We start from the raw sequence: 23,036 nt of genomic DNA, 5'->3' as shown, positions 1-23,036 counted from the left end.
GTCAGATGGGACAATCCAAGGATCATCATAAATAATGTTTTCTGATGTAATCATATGAATTGTTGCAAATGAAGGTTCTACGCTGAGTGGAGGAGAGGAAAAGTTCCCAGTAAACCGGAATCCTTAACTAAACCTACACCAACGTCCCTATAAGGGATTGTCGTCTTACCGACATGCTGGATACTCTCTGAAGAGGCTGGGTCGGATGAAAAGTATGTCAGCTGATCAATAGTCACGATCTTACCGTTATGTGGAAACTTAATTACTCTGAAGACCGATGAAACGACCGCCGTCATAGCATATGACCAACTTCGACCCAAAAGAAGGTTGTAGTCTAGAGGGGCATCAACCACTTCCACATCCAGACTAACGGTTTTACCTTCTACCCCTATAGGCAATTCCTGTAGAATACCAAACGGACGGAACCCACGGCCATCAAAGGCCTTAAGGATGGTGGGGGATTGGTTCAACGAAGGAGAACCAAGGGATCTCCAACATTGAATCGACATAATACACGTAGAAGCTCCCTCATCAATCACAGTCCTATGAATAGGTCTGTTTTTGACTATCACTGGAATTTGGAAAGCCATTTGATGGGGGAGACGCGGTGTACTATTTTCTAGATCGAAGATTATTAGATTCGGGTCCTGAACATCAACAGCTCCTATAGCCGACAAAAGCAATTTTCGTTGTGCTGGGCATGATTGCAGCACTTCTAACGCCGACATTGCTGAGGGTGAAACACTAAGTCCTCAACAATGTTGTAATTCTGGGCCGCTCTCGCATGTGGATTGAAAGCAGACCTTCGAAGTACACCCTTGGCGGGTGGTTTAATTACTAAGTCCGGGTTAGGTTTCTCGATCTGTAGTGGATCGGAACCGGGAGCTGAGGTTGATGGGTTAGAGTGAGAAGATTCTGCTTCCTTACCATCAACAGGATTCTTACTACCATAATCTTGCGATCGAGTCGCAATCCTCACATGAGACATCATCAAAATGGGTTCTTCACTGGCATTCGAGGAAGAACCTATCATCTTATTCTCCTGCTCCGGAAATGGATTTTTTAACACAGCAGGAGTGGGAGAAACTTTGACTATTTTCACAACCTCGGCCCGATGAGGGCAATCTCTCGTAAAATGATCCTCTTCACAAATAAGACAAGGATATCGAGGTTTGCGCTTTTCGTCATTGGTTTCCGACTTTTCCGTTTTCTCCTTCGGAGCCTTGTCTGCTTTAGCCTTCTTCTTTCCTTTCTTCTTTCCACCGTTTTTTGATTTGGCCGTAGATGACTCTACAGCGTGAATATCGGCGGTAAGTTCAGGAGAAGACTCTCCTGTCGGGGAATCGGGCAAAGTGATAATAGGAGTAGTTGAAGCCTTGGAAGACTTCTTCTTGCTCTTTGTATTCACGATACCAATCATACCATCAGCGGCATGAGATCCCGAAGGAGCAGCAGCGATTTGATTCGACTTTGGAAGATCCAGAATCTTCTCGTGTAACGTACCCGACTGAGTGTAAACTAAGTCAAGGTATTGCGCCTGAGCAATGACTTGCTCCTCAGTAACTACTCCGGCCTTAGCTACATCTTCAGTAATCTTCGGTAATAATGATTTAACAAACCATTCAGCTAAGATTTGGTCCGGGATAAAAACTTTCACTAGCCTTCTTCGACGTCTCCACTCATGAATGTGATCAAAATATACGTGGACGTTGATTGTTTTAGTGAAGTTAATAACTCCGTGCCGTTATCGTATCTGACCGGCAACTGAAAGTGAGTTAAGAACGAGGTAGCTAACTGGCTAAAATTGTAAAAAGAGGCCCGTGGTAACTCAATGTACCACTTGGCTGCGAGACCAATGAGTGTACGCTGGAAAAGACGTAAGCGGATCGAATCATCCGAGATAGAATTTGAAGCACACCAGAGGTGGTAAGTCATCACGTGATTGGACGGATCCTCTCCAGACTTACCTTCGAACTTGGGTATATCGCTGGGCAACTTATTTGGCATTGGCGGCCAGAACGGAAGATATTGAATTGGATCGTTCGTTAGGCGCGTCAAGTCGGTAAATCCAAAGTTGCGATAAACGGTAACTGCCGGTTAGGATCTCTAAAACTCTGGGTCACAATACCGACCCCAGGAGGAGGATATCCAGGATAACTAGGAACAGGAGTCGCATTTGGGATATTATATCCTCCTGGAAAACCAGGATTAACCGGACCGTACTGGGGTTGTTGAGGTTGTTGATAAGTGTACCCAGGATACGGTTGATACTGGTAAACCGGTTGTTGGACAGCTTGCCCAGGTTGGTACTGTCCCTGGTATGGTTGGTGAACAAATTGAGGTTGAGTAGTGACAACCGTACTTATACCAGGCTGGCCTGCAGGCATCTGGACCGTGGTTTGAATCGTAGATCCCGACAACGGTAAAGATGTCTGAGGAGCGGTTACAGGGACAGTAGAAACCGGAGCCGTCGATACTCCAGAAGTAAGTATGGTAGATGTGGCGGTAGTTGCAGCAGCCGTTTGAGATGGAGTACTAGGTGCAATTGGCGGCTGAGTAACTACCGAAGTTACAGAAGTTTGAACATTTGACTGGACAGGTTGCGGTTGCTGGGGTGGACCAGAAACTACGGGTTGTCCAGCTTGAGGTACCAACTGTATACTTGGCTGCAACACCTGTTGACCCTGTGACGGATCCCACACTAACATTCTAGGGTATTGACCCGTAATAGGTTGAGGATACTGAGATCCATAGCCGGATTGAGGATAGGATTGATAATTGTAAGGTGTAGTTCCCATACCTTGACCATATGATTGACCTTGAGGTGGTTGATAACCTTGACCTGAGTATTGACCTTGAGGTTGATAACCTTGAGGTAAATACGGATACTGGGGTTGACCTTGACCTTGAGGTTGGTACCCTTGAGGTTGATACCCTTGGGGTTGCCATCCTTGAGGTTGCCATCCTTGAGGTTGATATTGATACTGAGGTTGACCGTGGGGTACATATTGAGGCTGGGGTTGACCTTGAGGTATGTATTGCCCCATAGGCGCGTACTGACCTTGAGGTTGCCCCCCAGACACAAATGATGTACCTTGAGGTTGCCCCCAGGCATTAACTGAGGCTGCCCCCCAGGCGGTAATTGGCCACCTTGAGGTTGGGAAACGGGAACTGAACCTGACATCATGTAAATGTCTCCTACACCCAATGGTACATTACCACTGTTTCCAACTAATAACCCATGATCAACGGGTTGAGGAGATGCCCCCGCAAAAGTACCAGAAAGAGATTGATACCCAGTGGGAACAGAAGGACCACCATGTAAAAAAGATTCAGAACTTTGAGAAAACACGAACGACGGACCAGCCATATTTACAGGAGTGTCAATACCTCCAGGTGGAAAAGGAGTACGAGGTGTAGAAAAACCTAGCCCAAAGTTGTCTAAATAATTGGTTAACGAAAGGTACCAAGTAGTACTTCTAGGAGGACTGTAAAAGATAGATTCACGCTCCCTTAGATCAATAGTAAGTTGATCTTCAGGATTAGAGACGCCTATTTCTTCCTCTGGAGCAAGTTCTTCGATAGCAATCAAACCAGTAGGAAGATTTTCGGTGATAATTCTTTCTATTCTCGGTGAATCAGGAACACTAGAAGTCGGAGTAACAGGTTCAGATATTTCTGGTTCTTCGCCTGTATCACTAGCAGACGAAAAACTACCAAGAAGCTCAGAAACTGTAACAGCTTCGGGATTATAACCTGTCTCTAAACTTTGGTAATCTGGATGGACTACCAAGGAAGATTCTCTTTCTTTAGGTGAACCTACTCTACTGCCACTAGGAGGAGTTACAAGGACCTTTAAACCTTCGTACTGACCCGGAACGTCTTCAGGAGATCCACCCCGCGATCTACGGAGTTTTCTTAACAAATCTGTTCCGGTAACAATTTCAGGTGACTGGCCCCGAAGTCTACGGGACTGTCTCGGTAATTCCGCCACAGCTAAAAACTTTTAACTACTACACACGAAAACAAAATAAAATTTCAAATCAAACCACCTAAAGTCTCTAAAGAACCAAACAAATTTGAATCACACGCCTAAAGAATCTAGAGCGTCAAACCAAACACAAACAGTAGCCTTCCAGACCGAAAGCGCTAGTTGGTGATGAAGCCCAACATCGCTGGATTCAGTACAGAAGTGGCGGGTGGAACAGTTAACCCGGCAACCTGCTTAATGAATAAACTGGACCAAGTTCCTCCACTTTAACCGTCTCGAGTGAAGTGAACCCCCCAGAAAATCCAAGTGAGTCTAGCTGACGTCTGCTCCAGGTACAGTGAGACCTTCCCTCCACCGCCACCTCGGTATAATCCTAAAGATAATGGTCACTAAGGTTACCAACCGCAACAAATGCACCTAGGGGAATAGTCTAAACTCCGACAGCACGCAAGGGCAGAGTAGCAAGCTCAATCCCCTTGCCGGCTCCTTGACAATAATCCAAGGTTTACCGACAAGTGACCCCTGGCTCCTCGGCAATGGTTAATCCGAGGTTTACCATTTGTAATACGTGCGTGTCTGGCGTCGTTCCCAACGAGGGGGGATTGATCCCCTCACTGGTTCGGACACGAGCTCGTGCTTCTCCTTTAAGAGGAGCTTTCCCAGAGTACAAGTGAGACAATTGGATTTATTCTATCACAAGATAAGCTACTTGTTTGGTTTTGTTGTCTTGGAGAGTTAATTACTCACCTACTCCAAGACACTAGCCTGATCTAAATTGGTGTTTCAGAGCCCTAGTAAATAAAAGTTACTACGTCGATTTTACTTTAAGCGTTAATTTTATGGTTTTTCTTAAAGACAAAAGGTAGCGGAAGTGAAACCAATGGTGTGTAGACTCGACTCAAACCACTACAAAGATGCACCTAAGATGATTTACGCTACTTTCCTTTTTCAATGAAATTCTTAACTAAGAGAGTTGAGAGATGCAAATTTTATAGAAAACCACTTCCTTAGAAAAGACAATCAAAGAAACAATTCTCTTTATCTTTTCAAGCATACAAACATGACCACTCCTTACGTGCACGAAAAAAACTCTTTTTCTTTCAAAACTTTTCAAAGCTACTTGAAACAAAACTTTTCAAAGGAGATATTTTTTGTATTTTCTCTTTTTAATAAAGCATATAAACCTATCTTAACAAAAAAAAATTTCAAAAGCTACAAAACCTATGAAAACTTGACTCACAAGCAAATCAAAAGGGAAATTACTCTAAGCAAACCTAACAAGGCAAAAGCTCACAAAGATGATTCTAGGTTGTTTTACTTGACCAAAATCAAATCAAGGACCAGCTAATGCAGAATCAAAAGACTAGTCAAAACAAAACTCAAATCTTTTTGTTCTTTTTGTAAAATGGAATTCAAGACTTAATCAACAAGCACTTCGAAATTTGCCCAAAAAGACAACTCAATGGTAAGTTGCTCTCACAGGTAGACTTTAGGACAGGTCTGACTTCTTAGAATGCTGACAAAACCAGAGAGATCTAAGGCTTGACAACTTCTACCTCCAAAGTCACTACAAGACCTACTCAAAAATCAAACCCTAGGGCTTAAACTTCGATGAAATCCACTAAAACACTCAATGCTATCGAAACAAGTTCAGGTGAAGATCTTTGACAATGGACTAATGAATCTAGGCAGTAAAAAATAAGAAAAAACAAAATCTAAGAGCAAAAATGCAAAAAATGGATTTTTCTCAAATTTTAGCAGGGGACGCAGGCGACCCGTTAGCACAGGTGCGGGCCCGCTCTGTGCACACAGCGACAGTGCGTCCAGAGACGCACTGTGCAACACTCAGAGGGTGCATCCTACTGAAAAACTCAATAAAAACCAAAATGAATCTAATCCTAAGCTAACCCACCCACAGACAAAGTCACAGAGCCAAAAACAGAAAAATAAACCAATTTTCTCAGAGCAAAGTTCACACAAAGGAAAAGACTTTTCACATCAATGGAATCCCCAGTGGAGTCGCCAATTTGTCAGGCGGAAAGAGTCGATTGTGCGGACACAACCAACCTCCCTAGGAGCCTAAGACTCTCTAGTGACAAACAAGACAAACAAGAGCAATCCTTCTCTAAACATGCATTTACTATACGGGAAATCAAGTGTTTAGATCCTACCTGTAATCCAACGCTGTTGTAGCAGTCCAGTTCCACTGATCCAGATGAGCTCCTCCTTCACTTTGAAACCTGCATACACTAACAATCAAACGATTAAATAGCACTTGATAATCTCATAGAATAAAACATATTTAACACATAGACCAAGGAGTACATGAAACAACTCATAAATAACAAGTTATTGAGAAGAATGGACTCATTTGCATTAATAGGTAACAAAAGGAACAAATACAACCTGAGCTTTGGTGTTGTGCAAGTCCCTCCCAGGGTCCATCAAGAGTTCTCCTTTACTTTGACAAAGCTCACCCACTTCCAAATAGAACAAGCAAAGATGGCAATCTCTCCTCACAAGCTTCTAAATGGGAGTCCTAATTCCTACAGCATTTACCCTTAGAAATGTATAGCTTTCAACCTCCCCTCCTTCTGGCCCAATGCCTGTACTTATAGTGCTCAAGAGGAAGTTAATCAGGTCCACCATCAATGGGATAATCCCCTCTTTGGATGGGATAGCTCCCCTATTGATGGGATAAGTTCCTCTTTGGTAGGAGTGCATGAACCATCTGGAGGCGCTCAATACACGTCGAACAACCTTCTAGAATGCTCTAGAAATGACCACAAGTGACTTTTTAAAGATGAAACTTGTGCATTTTAACCTTTTCAGGGGACGCACCTGCACCTTTACATACAGAGCGTCCAAAGACGCAGTTTTTGTGAACATTGGGTGCGTCCCCGCAGGTAAGGTTGAGAGAACCTGCGTCCCCAGAGATAAATACATTTAGAAAGACTTTCTCTCTTTTTTGGAGTTTGACATGGAAAGCAGAGGCATAAGACTTGCCTAAGAGGGTAGCATGACTGTTGATAGAGCCATCCTAACTTGTGAATAGTCATGGTGACATTTTTTAGTGTAACAAGTAGTAACTTGCAAAATAGCAGAGATCTTGGAGCCTCAAAAATTTGATGTAATAGAGGATGTAGGAGCTTGCATTTGCATCAAACCAACAAAAAATTCATGGTTTTCTCTTTTTATAGGTTTCCACTTATATCTGGTATCCATATGTGGAGCCTCTTGTGAGTTGTAACCTGAAGAAAATTTATGTAAGTGTTAGTAGGAACTTCCCAACAAGTAGTAACTTGCAAAATAGCAGAGAGCTTGGAGCCTCAAAAATTTGATGTAATAGAGGATGTAGGTGCTTGCATTTGCATCAAAACAACAAAAAATTCATGGTTTTCTCTTTTTAGGGGTTTCCACTTATATCTGGTATCCATATGTGCTGATTTTGGGTGTTGATTTTTGTGTTATGCGTTACATAATAAATTTCAGTTATATGTTAAATTTCTTGCATTGAATGTCAGTTAAAAAGTTTAGATAAATATTAAAATAAAAGTAAATAAAAAATTGAATGTCCATGAATATACTAAATTGATTCAACCCCCCCTTTAGTTTAGTCAATTTTCCAATAGGTCGAGCAAAATAGACCTAAAAAACCCCTCATTTAGATTTTCAAAAGACATTTTACAAAACCTACTATTGCATGATTACCAATGCATAATAGAGAAAAAATATACATAATTTAAAAAACCCTAAACTAATTTTTTCTCCAAAATATCTAAGACAAAGGGCTCCAAAATATCTGAGATAGGTCGAGAAAACATAGGCCTAAAAAAACCCTCATTCATATTTTCAAAACAAAAAAATTTCAAAGCCCCTACAATTGCATAATTATCGGTGCATAATTTTTAAAAAGTTGTGCATACTTTAGAAAACCCTAAACTAGTTTTGTGTCTACAAGTTTTGAGATAAAGGGCTCTAGAAGCTTTGAGACAGGTCAAAGGTCTAAAAAATCCCTCATTCAAATTTTCACAATTTACATCCATAAAATAAAATAAATAAATAAAATTATATGCAAATACATACACTTTCCTAACACCCAAAGAATTAACTACAATTTTTAGCAAATGGATGGAATGTGTTGATAAACATAGATAGTGGTAGTTGGTAGGATAAGATAACCTACGAAAGAGAAAACCACAAAGCCACCACCATGCCCAAATTCCACTTCAACATTCATGAAAACCACAACACCTTGTCATAACTTACCTGCAATAGAGATATATCTTACCTGCATTAGAGACATACAATGGGGTTAGTTCTTGAGAAAACTACAAAAACTTGACAAAATTTCATGGAAAAAACTTGTAAAAATCCCACTTACCCTCATGAAAACCCACTGGAGTGCAAGACCTCCATGTCCAACAATGAACTAAATGAAATCTCCCTTATGCTCCAATGCAATCAAATATTCTAACCACTAGTGTACCATGGGCATGGGGAAACACTCGACAAAAAAACAAATTAACAACTAGAATAGACGTATGATCCGGATTTAAACAGTAATGCAAAAGATTATAGACATAACCATAAATACATAGATGCAATAAAAACAACACTTCATTTCATAATATCAAATACTGAAATATGCTTACAAACAGAATGGAAATAAGACTAGCTAAGGCAATGGTAACTTATCTCTAAGAAGAGATGTGGTGGCTACATGCCTCTGAACTTTGTTACAATGAGGCTCAAATGCCTATTTATTATTTAGAAACAATTGAAAACCCTAAACGTCCAAAAACCTAACCCTAGGAGATGAAGCGCCAAACTATGGGCCCCGTTTGAGTAAATTGGTACATCAACTTCCGAGGCTTGTAACTTTGGCATACAATCTCTGTTTGATTCGCACAATACCTCGTTAGAAATATATATCCGAGGAATACAACTTTTGAATGGCCAACATTAGTAAAAAACCCATGTTGGCCTCGGTTTTCCCAAAAAACATTGCTTAGGGCCTCAATACGGTTCCTGAAGTTCAGGACTTGAAAAACTGCAAAAAATAGTAAATTGTGCTACAAATAAGGAAACTAAAAACTGAAAGAAAAAATGGTGGGGATCCTGTTGAAAATGGCAACAAGAAATGCTAAAAATAGAAGTGCTAAAAATAGCACTACTATAAATAGAAGTTCAGGTACCAGTGCTGGACTAAGCAACAAGGAATGAAAAATGGAAGTGCTAATAAGAGCATTGTTATTTTTAGCAGTTCGGGATAGATTCCTACTTTAGTTAGTCCCTGAACTAAAATAGTGAAGTAAAATTTGAATTTGATCGTAAGAGTTGTTTGTAAAATAATTAACTAATTCATCTTGAGTTAATTAGTTGTAGAAAATCAAACATGAAGACTATGTGGGGACATGCAACAGTTTCTCCATTGATTAAGGAATTTATCCCTTAGTTGAAGAGATAAGGATGAGTTGTAATATTGGGTTGTAATTAGTTGGCTCAATTAATTGAGTCAAGTCTAGTTGGATTAATTCAAACAGTTTGTTGAATTAATGTAAGTTCAGTTAGTTAATGCTTGCATGCTTGTAACTACCCCACTTCAAATAACTGAGTATTCTCTCATAAATAACTCATGCATGTCAGTTCAGACAAAGACCCAGTTGAGATCAGAGGAGGGACAATGTACTGTCAGTTGGATGATTTTTTTGCTATAAAGGAAACTCATCTATGCAAAAGGATTTATCTCCTTCAAGATTCCACAGTTACTACTAGGCCAAGTGAGCAGTGTGAGGTGGGAATTCACATGTATGGAAGCACTGGACCCCAAGAAAAAACTGCACAAGGAAATAGGAGGCTTGGAGGGCAGAGGAGAAGGTTTGTGAGAGGCCTTTGATTGCCTATGAGCAGCAGAGGGATTATACTAAGAGCTGGTTAGCTTCCAAGCTAAGCCTTTGTGTAATTCTATGACTATTTTCCACTTGTATGATAATACAGAGTTGGGATTTTAGGCTGAGGCTTTCCCCGGGTTATTTCTTTTGTGTTATGTGTGATTGCTTCTCATTCTCAGTTATATGTGTTCTCATTGATTGTGCTCAAATTGATTAAGCTTCCACAAAGTGTTGTAGAAGTAGATCTTGTATTGTGTTTTAGTATATTGCATAACCTATTGATCTCCAGTGGGAATTTCTACATGGTATCAAAGCAAAGGTGATCAAGGCAAAGAATAGTATACAAGAAGGAGAAGTTCGAAGTTTGTGGTTCTTGAATATATAAATCGAGTTCTTATCACATCTCAATTTCACCTATGGCGTTCAGTGGTTTAAAACTCGAGTATTCCCTTGATGGCAGCTCGAATTATATAGCCTAGAAGGATCGCATGGAGGCAGTATTAGAGGATAATAGTCTAAAGGACTTCATTGATCAAGAAGTCCCCAAGCCGACTGATGGTACTCAACTAGAGGAATGGAAGAAATGTGTGGCTAGAGCAAGGAGAATCCCACTGGAGGGAGTTCGAGACCTCATTGTCTCAAGCCTCCATGGGAAGGAGACACCATTTTCGATGTGGAAAACATTGAAAGATTTATATCAGAACAGCAGCAATCAGAGGAAGTTAGCACTGAAGGACAAGCTTCATAAGATCAAGTGTGAAAAGGGTGACACAATCTTTGCATATCTAAACAAGCTCACCGCCTACAGGGATGAGCTTGGAAGTGTAGGGATCATGACAGCCGATGATGACATGGCGAGTCTTTCACTCCTCGGTCTTCCTAAGAGCTGGCATAGCTACCAAGACTCTGTATATGGAAAAGAGAAACTACCAGATTAGGAACGACTTTGGTCGGATCTGATGCAGGAGGAGATAAGAAGAAGCACCAGAGATGGATCTTCTTCATCCAAGGAGGATGAAGAAAACTGTGCCTTAGCAAGTAAGGAAAAGAAAGGGAAGGAGAAGGATTCTCATTCAAATTCGAGTTCTTCCCATGGTGGGAAGAAGTTTGACAAATCAAAAGTGTGATGCTTTCGTTGTCATGAAGTGGGCCATTTTGCTACAAATTTTCCACTGAGGAAATCCAAGAATGGATCCGTGGAAGGATCAGAAGGTGAGGCACTGGCCTCACAGTTCGAGTTGGATTTCACACTTTTCGTATGCATGGTTTCGTCCATGGTGGGAAGTGGTTGGTTTCTTGACAGTGGAGCTTCTTTCCACATGACCGACAACAAGATTTTTTTAGTACCTTGGGGGAGAAGGATCTCCAGATGCGGATCACTGTGGGTAATGATGAAAAGTATAGTGTCTAAGGTGTAGGCATGGCCATTTTTCAAAGGGAGCATGGAGCTCGCATTACCTTGACCGATGTCAGGTATGTACCAAGACTGAAGAAAAATTTGGTGTTGATCGCCATGCTAGAAGACAAAGGCTATGATGCAGTCTTTAGTAAGGGAAAGGTTTTCCTTAGACACATCATCACGAGCCAGGTGAAATAGATCTGTTCACGAGTCAAGAACATGTATGCTCTTGACGTCAAGATTCATGCAAAGCCTTGAGGAGCAAGGCAACTAATGGAGACTTGGTGGTTGAGAGAAAGAGTACATTACCGCTCAACATTCAGCCACAGGAGAAGTCTCAGACGATTGTGGAGGAGCCATGATTAGTGAAGCAACTTTAGGAGGTTGTGGAGCAGCCACAACTAGGGAAGCTAAGAGGAGACTGAGTGGAGGCATCCACTCATACAGAGACCTCCAGTAAGGGGAAATTTTGAGCCAAGTGGGTAGAGGGATCACATGCATCCATACCTCCAGGTCAGAGGTGGGGTGATGTGGAGTGACAGTCCCAAGAAGGCTAGAATAGGGGCAGGATCATTGAGGTACCAAACCTCTTTGATTAGATCTTGCTACAGGAGCCTCAATGAGGAGTAGCAGGACTGGCTGAGTGGGTAGAGACAGATGTGGATGGAATGGCAGAGAGAGCTATAGTGCAGGAGTACTAAGACTGTGTAGAGCTAGCAGGCTGCAACAATGCAAGAGGAACAGGAGTGTTGCACTAGTACAGGATGACACAGAGGGGTGTGCAACGGTGCGAGATGCATGGAGTGTTGTAGCAGCTCAGAGGTCATAGAGGGAGCACTTATCAATGGCAGAGGAAGCTTCAGCAGCAGAGTATGTTTCTATCCCAACAGAGAGGTTAGTTGGGAGTCTTTTTTTGTTTCTAGAGTTGTTGGAGCGTCCACACTTGGAAGAAGTGTTGCATACAGAACATTCCAAAGGTTCAGGATCGGGTTCAAGTTGAAGCCTTTCTTGTTGAGAGGGAGTGTTGAAAATGGCCACAAAAAATACTAAAAATAGCACTGCTATAAATAGCAGTTCAGGTACTAGTGCTGGACTAAGCAACAAGGAATGAAAAATAGAAGTGCTAAAAATAGCATTGTTGTTTTTAGCAGTTCAGGATAGATTCCTATTTTAGTTAGACCCTAAACTAAAATAGTGAAGTAAAATTCGAATTTGGTCTTAGCATTTGTTTGTAAAATAATTAATTAATTCATATTGAGTTAATTAGTTGTAGAAAATCAAACATGAAGTCTATGTGGGGACATGCAACAATTTCTACATTGATTAAGGAATTTATCCCTTATTTAAAGAGATAAGGATGAGTTGTAATATTGAGTTGTAACTAGTTGGCTCAGTTAACTAAGTTAAGTCTAGTTAGATTAATTCAAACAGTTTGTTGAATTAATGTAAGCTCAGTTAGTTAATGCTTGCACGCATGTAACTACTGCACTTTAGATAACTGAGTATTCTCTCATAAATAACTCATGCATGTCAGTTCAGACAGAGACCCAGTTGAGATCAGAGGAGGGACGATGTACTATCAATTAGATGAATTTTTTCCTATAAAGGAAACTCATCTATGCAAAAGTATTTATCTCCTTCAGGATTGTGCAGCTACTACTGGGCCAAGTGAGCAGTGTGAGGTGGGATTTCACATGTGTGGAAGCACTGGACCCTAAGAAAAACTGCACAAGGAAATAGGAGGCTTGGAGGGTAGAGGAGAAGGTTTGTGAAAGGCATTTGACTGTCTATGAGTAGTAGAGGATTATATTGAGAGCTGGTTGGCTTCCAAGCTAAGGATCTGTGTAATTCTGTGACTATTTTCCAGTTGTATGATAATACAAAGTTGGGGTTTTAGGTTGAGGCTTTCCTCGGGTTATTTCTTATGTGTTATGTGTGATTGCTTCTCATTCTCAGTTATGTGTTCTCATTGATCATGCTCAAATTGATTAAGCTTCCACAAAGTGTTGTAGAAGTAGATGTTGTATTGTGTTTTAGTATATTGCATAATTTTTTGATCTCCAGTGAAAATTTATACAGATCTAAGTGGAATAGGTAGGTGGCCACCAATATCCACCTTGATCAACGTAATGGTAAACCTCCCATGAACCAGGAGAAACAATGGTGCACCTCCAATAGCGCAATGATGGATTTTCAAGTCGACTAGAGAAGGAGGTCGTTCGAACGAGTATCAGGGTAGATGAGTGCCCACACATCAGGACCAAACAACATAATAGAATTTTGTCAACAACTTCCAGAGAAAAACCTAAAGAAAACCCTAAATTGCACCAATTTATCAACATTAAATTTCCCACCCACCATGATAGGTGGTAGTACCATCTCGATAAGTATCGTACATCATATGTGGCATGGATGACATGCTTTGTAGTCGTGGTAGGGAGGGTGCACAACAACTAATGCTCCTCCCTTATGTTATTTCATTCTTCATAAATGTGATTCCATTATCAATATACAGAGAGACGTCATGTTCTCTTGGTCAGAGTCTATCCTTTTCATCCATAGAAAATTTTGAAAATAAAAAATCTTGTAGTTTCATTTCTTTCTAATAAGAACTAAACGATCAAAAGAATTCAAAAATGTATTTGATATGATCCCTAGAGATAAGTTGTGGGGTAGAATAGAAGAACTTGAAATTCCTTTGCATTATAGAGTTGTTTTCTATAGGCTCTATGAAGAAGTGAAAGTCAAAACTAGAACTTTAGCAGGCATTTTGGAAATCTTTAGAAATCACATTGGAGTCAAGAAAGGATTCCTTTTATCTCATACTTTTTTTGGTTTATATATTGAAAAACTGGAAGAGTGGCTAAATCTGTAAGGTGGATATGGTTTCTATTTGGAATAGTTCGTGATAAGGCTTCTTTTATATGTTGATGACCTTGTGTTGATTTCTAAATTGGGCCAAATATTGCAAATGCACTTACATTCCCTTTAGCATTTTCTTAGAGTAGTGGGGATGCAAGTCAACACCAACAAGACCAAAATAATGATTTTCTCTAATAAAAGGAAGTAGAGCCAACATATTTTCTTATTTGAAGGCAATACCCTTGAAGAATTAAATGAGCGCAAGTACCTCAAGATTGATTTCAGCAACAAGCTTAATTGGGAGGACTGCAGAAAGAAGATAATTTTAGGAGGGAGGAAAGCTTTATATGCTCTTCAAAATAGATGTAGAGAGGTAGAGATATGGGATTGGAAAATGAATATAGTGCTTTTTGGGCTCCTAGTTTGTTCAATGATGCTCTATGGGTGTGAATTGTGGGCAAGCAAAACCCCTATTTCAAAACAGAAACAAATTGAGAAAATCAAAAATGTTTGATTATGTGTAAGTTAAAAATAAAAAGTTTGGTTCCTTATGAGATAATGTTGAGTGAATAGGGGAAACTCCCATCAAAGAAATTTATATGGTGCATCTCATAAGATATCTAAAAAGAATTGATCAAATGGGAGTAGGTAGATGACATAAAGTTGTCTTCAATAAAGGCATGAGTGAAAGAAGGAAAACATGGATGAGACTGTTGGAATTCAGAGGCACAGCAAATCAATTAAACACACAGCAAAATATCAAGCACATAAACAGAGTTTTTAACGTGGTTCACCCAACCAATCTGGGCTATGTCCACCAAACATAGGCATCAGGAATTTATTAATCAAATTGGAGATTACATCAAGAAATCCTCACAAAACTCTCACACTCTTAGCAAACCATCCGAATGGTTGCCTGTTATATAGCATAGAGAATCTAACAGCCTCATTAACTCCCTCACATCAAATATAGGAGGCATTAACTCCCTCCCAACAACCTGGAGTTAATCTAGGACCTAAATTCTATTGTTGTCATCAGCTGAGATTTTTCCTATTTTGCTCCAAACAGAAAATCTCAACAATCTCCACCTTGACAAAAATTCCGTTGATGCCCTGTTATTATTATTTTATCTTTTCTGCAAGCCAAGAGAAGCCAAACACCAGCGTAGCTTCTCCAACAAAACTGGTTTCGTGAACATGTCTGCACAGTTTTCCTTTGTATGCACCTTTTCAAGAGAAACTCCCCTTTCAGTGATAACCTGTCTTACAAAATGATATTTGATTGGAATATGCTTTGATTTACTATGATAGGCCAGATTCTTAGCCAAATGTATTGCACTTTGACTATCACAAAATAACCTGATGTTGTCCTGTAACCTACCAAACTCACCAAGCAAACCTTTCAACCAAACAACCTCTTTGCAAGCATGAGAAGCAGCAATGTATTCTGCTTCAGTAGTGGACAAAGCAACAATGTTCTGTAGCTTTGACATCCAGCTGATAGCTCCACCTGCAAGAGTAAAGACGTACCCTGAAGTTGACCTTCTCTTATCCAAATCACCTGCAAAATCGGAATCAACATATCCGCAAACAAATTCACTACTCTTATTGTAAGAAATACAATAACTACTTGTGCCTCTCAAGTACGGAAGCACCCATTTCACTGCTGACCAATGTTCTTTACCCGGATTTGCCATGTACCTGATGACAACCCCAACTGCATGTGAAATATCTGGTCGAGTACAAACCATCGCATACATTAAACACCCTACTACATTGGCATATGGAATTCGAGACATATAATCCTTTTCTTCATCTGTATTAGGACATAAACTCGAAGAAAGCTTAAAATGGGAAGCTAAAGGGACTGAAACAGGCTTCACATTATCCATACCAAACCTCAAAAGTATTTTCTCAATATACTTTTGTTGTGATAGCCATAGCTTACCATTGCTCCTGTCTCTGAAAATCTCCATGCCCAAAATCTGTCTTGCGGCTCCTAGATCTTTCATATCAAACGTCCTTGCCATCTGAGTCTTCAACCTGTTTATTTCTTCAATGCTTTTGCTTGCTAAAAGCATATCATCAACATACAACACTAAGATAATGAACATGCCATTATTTAACTGCTTAAAGTAAACACAATGATCATATTCACTTCTTACATATTTCTAACTCAACATGAAAGAATCAAACGTCTTATACCACTGCCGAGGCGACTGCTTCAGGCCATATAATGACTTCTTGAGCCTGCAGACAAATTTCTCATTGTGATGCTGAACAAACCCTTCCGGTTGTTCCATATATATTTCCTCATCTAAATCACCATGTAGAAATGCAGTCTTAACATCTAATTGCTGCAACTCTAAATCAAACAAAGCCACTAATGCTAACACAATTCTAATTGAAACAATTTTAACCACCGGTGAAAATATCTCATGAAAGTCTATGCCACATTTCTAAGAAAACCCTTTTGCAACCAGTCTCGCTTTGTACATGTCTTCCGTATCATTCACACCTCGTTTCACCTTGAACACCCACTTGCATCCCACAGTTTTCCTGCCTTCAGGAAGTTCAACCAGATCCCACGTGCCATTCTTACCTAAGGCCATCATTTCTTCCTTCATGGCTGCTTTCCATTTGTCACTATTTGAACCTTCTACAGCTTCCTGATAACACAAAGGTTCATCATCATTAGCGATCAAAGCAACTGAAGTAACATGATCATCATACCTTCTCGGAGGGCGTTTGATCCTTGTAGACCTCCTTAAGAATGTTTCTGGTGCTTCCACAATTGGTTGTCTATCAACTGTAGGAATTTCTTCATGATCGCCATCTGAGACCTGTTCATGTCCTCCATCTGAACCCTGTTCATAATCTGATTCTGAAACCTGTTCATGACTAGAATCTGAACTATGGTCGTTATGACTATCATTAGAAATTCTATCAAACTGAATATGCTGGAAATCAGATACATCATCCTGTTTCAATCTTCTATCTACATCTAACTGTACAAGAGAGGATTCATTAAACTTTACATCTCTGTTGATGATGATTTTGCGGGTAGTAGGATCCCACAATCTATATCCCTTTGTTCCATCACCATACCCAACAAAGACATACCTTTTCGATTTCGGATCTAATTTAGTTCGCTGATTTTTAGGCACTAGAGCATATGCATCACAACCAAACACTCTGAGTTTAGAATAGTCACAAGGGTGTCCTTTCCATACCTCTTGCGGAACCTTGCAGCCTATCGCCGTTGATGGAGATCGGTTTATCACATAACAAGCTGTTGCCACAGCTTCCGTCCACAACTCCTTTGGCAACCCGGCGTTACTCAGCATACACCTTGCTCTCTCTAGAAGAGTCCTGTTCATGTGTTCAGCAACTCCATTCTGCCGAGGAGTATAAACCGTGGTCTTATGTCTCTCGATCCCTGCATCCTTGCAATAGCTGTCAAACTCCTTGGAGGAAAACTCACCACCATTGTCAGTTCTTAAACATTTTATAGTTCTACCGGTGTTGTTTTCTACCAATGCTCTAAACTGCTTGAAAACTGTAAAAACATCAGACTTCTTTTTCAACATGTAGACCCATACTTTCCGAGAAAAATCATCAATAAACGACACAAAATACGACGAGCCACCATACGACGCTGTAGGGGCTGGACCCCAAACATCTAAATGAATATAATCAAGTATCCCTTTACTAGTATGTTTGCCTGTTTTAAACTTTTGTTTACTTTGTTTACCAAATAGAAAATGTTTACAGAAATCCAATTTTCCAGATCTTAGATTAGGAAGTAACTTTCGGTCAGCCAAAATTTCCAATCCTCTTTCACTCATATGCCCCAATCTTTGATGCCATAAGTGAATGGAACTACTGTCATGTTCAGACACAGACACATGATCTGACCCAGTTCTACCTTCTAACTGAAATAGATTTCCTACTTTCTTAGCTTTCATAACTAGTAAGATGCCTTTGTAAATTTTCATTACTCCACCTTGAATTACAGTTTTATATCCATTCGTATCCAGTGCTCCTAATGAAATTAGATTTTTTCTTAGATATGGTACATGTCTCACATCAGTTAACATTTTGGTTGTGCCATCAAACATTTGCAGTTGTATGCTTCCAATTCCCACAATATTACATGTTACATCATTACCCATGTACACAACACCATCATCAATTGATTTATATGTTTTAAACCAATCTTTATGAATACACATGTGGTTAGATGCCCCGGAATCTAACAATCAATGTTGATCATGTTTTGAAACATTAACAGACAATACCTCATCACTCATACCTGAACCTGATACTGAACCTGTATCTGTGGTGTTAGCTTCCTTCTTTTCTGTCGAAGAGCCTTCTTTAGTAGCCTGCTTTCGCTTCCAGCAATCCTTTTTCAGATGTCCAGCCTTGCCACAATGCCAGCACTTCACCTTTGGCTTCTTTCCTTTGGACTTTGAGCGAGAGTCGCTATGCTTTCCCCCGGAGTGTCTCTCTCGTGAGCGACCTTTGGCCATCATTACCTCTGATGTAGAGGTGTCTGCATTCGACTTCTTCCTCGTCTCCTCAGCCAACAAGGCTCCAAAAACATCGTCAAACTCAAGGATATCTGATGTACTAAAGCTTATGGAAGTAACAAAGTGATCCCAGGATTTGGGCAATGAACATAATAGAGTTATTGCCTTATCCTCTGAATCAAATTTCACATCTAGACTGTCTAATTGCACCAATAAGGTATTAAAAACATTCAGGTGATCAGCAATTGAGGTACCTTCTTTCATCCGCAAACCGTAAAGCTGTCGTTTCAGGAGAATCCGATTTGTCAAAGATTTCGTCATATAGAGCTTCTCAAGCTTTGACCACAAGCCTGCGGCGGTTTTCTCTGACACAATGTTGAACAGAACATCGTCCGCCAGACATAACCGAATTGCGCTCAGAGCTCTATCGTCCATCTCATCCCATTCATCCTCCGTCATGGAAGGAGGTCTTTTGTTTTTCCCCAACAGTGCTTTCGCCACACCTTGTTGAACCAGCAAATCGTGCATCTTCACCTTCCAGATCTCAAAATTATTCTTGCCATTAAATTTCTCAATTTCAAAACGGGCACTTTGAGTTTTGGCCATCTTGTATCAACAAAAAAACACAATAATCTCCAATATCCAACCAGTAATTTAAAAAAAAAATTACCTATGCCTTTGTCATAACAAAGAAAAAACTGCCTATGCCTTTACAAAAAAAAACTGCCCTTTGCACTTATTTTTCTTAAAAAAAAACTTTCCTTGTACTTGTGCAAATTCCACCCTATAAAAAAAAACAAAATACATACACTTCTTGTTTTTTATTTGCACCAATAAACCAATCTTTTATTTACGGTTTTGATATTTACTGTTTCGCAGAGAATTGCAAGGGCCGCCCACTAAAGTACTGAAAGTTCAAATTTATGTTGAAACCAATTGTTGGAACCACCATGAGAATTATTGAACCTGGAAGTGTTTTTGAATGCTGTCAATGCGTTTTAAAAAATTGACTAACTGGCACTACGTTTTAAAAAATGACTCAACTTGTTTTACGCTGCCATTCCTTACGACAGAGACTCTTCAATAGTTTCACTTTACAGTTAAACTGCGCTTTAAACATTCTGATTGTAAATTACAGCTTGTTTTACGCTGCCATCCCCAACGACAGGGACTCTTCAATAGTTTCACCTATTGTATTAAAGATATATCTTGCAAGGATACCGAGCCAATTAGAATCATAAATCTGACATAGTAATCACTGTAGCCTCTCTGATATTGTAACGATTAAACTCTTTCAAAAAAATAGTCTCACCATTACATAATTCCTGCCAAGGATTTAAAAAAAAATGGAACCTTTGCAATTTTGGATGGCACCTTTGATCAGCGCAGCACCGCAGGCAGGTTCATGCCCGCACCAGCACAATCCGCACCTTCTGAACACATTCACACGGATACACAGCAGTCACGCACCAACAGCTCCAGCAACCAGAAAAAAAGCTCCACGCACCAGGTATTACCGCGTTCAGCGCAGCCCCTCCTCTCGTTAGCGCAGCACCTTCTGAATGCACCAACGGTTTAAAAAACAATCAAAACATTAACTCGCACCAGCACTCCGGGACTTGATACAACACGACCTCCTCCGCTGCGCCAGACGTCCAACAGTGCTCTGATACCAATTGTTGGAATTCAGAGGCACAACAAATCAATTAAACACACAACAAAATATCAAGCACATAAACACAGTTTTTAACGTGGTTCACCCAACCAATCTGGGCTACGTCCACCAAACATAGGCATCAGGAATTTATTAATCAAATTGGAGATTACATCAAGAAATCCTCACAAAACTCTCACACTCTTAGAAAACCATCCGAATGGTTGCCTGTTATATAGCATAGAGAATCTAACAGCCTCATTAACTCCCTCACATCAAATATAGGAGGCATTAACTCCCTCCCAACAACCTGGAGTTAATCTAGGACCTGAATTCTATTGTTGTCATCAGCTGAGATTTTTCCTATTTTGCTCCAAACAGAAAATCTCAACAGAGACGAAAAAAAATGGATGAATAATGGATCTCAATACTTGTCCCACAAATAGCAAGGAGTTAAATAATTTTGTTATGGAGAAGTTCTGCAAGCGTATATGGGAAAAAGAGTTCGGTAGAAAGAAGTACTATGTTGAGGAATTCAACCTTACTTACAATATCCAACAAAAAGATTACATTGGAGTTAGCATTTTGTTGAGAGAAAATATTATTGTTGATCAATTAAGAACTAACTCACATTAACTTCAGTATGAAACAAGGCAGTGGAAAATATCTAAAGAAGCTTGGGAAGAACAAGTGTGTATTTTTTCACTTCCGTGGTAGTGGAATCCAAAAGCATTTTATGTTGGAATGTGATGTTTTTAGAGACATCAAGGATAGTTATGACAATGTGTTAGCAACAGTTTATTGGCATTGTCTTTTCAGCAAGGGGATTGTTCGAAGAATGGGCCAACTCATCATCAGTTTGAATAATAAAATGATTGAATTGCAAAAGACAAAAATCATGGAAGATAGTGGCCCCATATACTATTTTTAGTCTCACGGACATTAAAAATCTCATTTATTTATTCATTCATTATAACCTTCAATAATTCAAGAACGATAGATAGGGTAATATTAACCGATATATGGGAAGAGTTAAAGTTGGTCCTATATGGTTAGTAAAAGTTAACTTTATATGGTAAGAAACATGTGGTAAGAATAATAGGTAAAATATTATATGGTAAGATATATGATAAGAGTGGAAGTTCATCTTATCATTAATTTATTTTGATGGTAAGATATAAACTATTTTGATAATAAAATTTACGTGATTTAGATGGTAAGATATGTAGAAATAGTGAAACTTGATTTTAATAAATTATTTTAAGTGATATATTAAATATTATAATTAATTAATTAATTAATTTGAAAGACTAAAAGTATTTTTATGTTTTTATTAATTTAATAAGGAAAATTAACATTGTTAAACTAAGCATAAGTTTTTATGAACTTTATAGTCACACAAGGTGTAATATTTTTAAAATGTCATGGGTTAAAATAAATTTTCATCTTTGTAATGTTTAAAGATGAAAATTACTTTCTCTTAAAATGTATTGTGTACACCCACATTATATCCTAATTTTAAAATATTTTTTGGAATACTAATAGGTTACCTAACCTTTTAAGTCATGAAAACTATGGTGATTTACGAGTTCTATTCTTAAAGCTTTGAGAGCATAAAAACATAATTTTAAAACAAACCAAATAATTCTTTACTTTTTCGAAAAAATAATAAATTTAGTTTGGTATCAATAAATATTAATCATCATCATCCATAGTAAAATAAATTTAATATTTATTTTTCATTTTTATCTTTGCTAGCATGTTCATGACTTGTCAGACTAAAGTCATGATAATAAAAAACCCACATAGATCTAATGCTCCTTAGATCTCTAGGCACCCAACACTATAACCATTCCAACATGATGATGTGCCCAGGTCCCACATGAATGTACTAAGCATGGACTATGCCTCTTGTTATATTAAATCTCTTTTAAATTATTGTTTTAAAACTTAGCAAATTCAACCATGCACTAATATCAAATGTATAACAAACTTTTGAACAGAAGTATCCAGTTATATGGGCAGCCAAACTTGACCTAACACCTCTAACAATAGTATAATATGTTACAACTCAAGTGAGAACCCTCCACAAATAATACAATGATGCATCTTGGGCATAAGTGTGCCATACATCAAACCATCCCTTGACACAGAACCTGCCAAAACCCCTATCACACACTCACCGTGTCATCTTGGAATCGAGCAGTTCACACCCACCCAACTTGTATCACAACATACATCATTTTCCATAGGCCATGCATGTTCTTCATATTTCAAAGGCTTAGATTGCCATAAAATCAGAGACTTCACCTGCAAACCTAGCAATTCGATTCCTGGCACAGCTCGGAAATTTGATTGGACGATTGAATTTGAAGGTAAGATATGAAGGTTTACTTCCTCCACGTGATCACATTCATTTGGAAATGCAATATGGAGATGCAATAGCAACACACGAATTTTGCCTTCCAAATGCATAATTATCTAGGTTCTGAAGCACGATCTAATATGCTACACCAACACTCTTCCCTTCCCAATGCATAATTATCTAGGTTCTGAAGCACGATCTAATAGGCTACACCAACACTCTTCCCTAGGGATTGACACGAGTAGTTAGTTGAGTATCTGATTATTTTGTTTCCTAGTCTTGTCTGAGATTTGGATTTATTTTTTTTCAATTTTTTTAGATCGCAATTTTATTTGT

The 23,036-nt window shown here is 39.2% G+C and overlaps 1 protein-coding gene across 1 annotated transcript in view; it reads right to left on the bottom strand.

The window, feature by feature from the left end:
- The window catches only part of LOC149149518 (uncharacterized), a 58,775-nt gene that overhangs the window by 35,214 nt on the left and 525 nt on the right, over nucleotides 1–23,036 (bottom strand). The window contains exon 2 of the mRNA XM_089442504.1: nucleotides 20,152–20,239. Coding sequence (XP_089298630.1) covers nucleotides 20,152–20,239 — 88 coding nt within the window. The remainder of the gene's footprint in view (nucleotides 1–20,151; nucleotides 20,240–23,036) is intronic.

The sequence above is a fragment of the Pinus tabuliformis genome, chromosome 9 (assembly GCF_031772625.1).
Source record: "Pinus tabuliformis cultivar Carrire ecotype Pingquan chromosome 9, CPIR1, whole genome shotgun sequence".
Classification (NCBI taxonomy): Eukaryota; Viridiplantae; Streptophyta; class Pinopsida; order Pinales; family Pinaceae; genus Pinus; species Pinus tabuliformis.
Note: the sequence above shows the minus strand (reverse complement) of the source record. Positions and strands in the feature narration are given on the sequence as shown.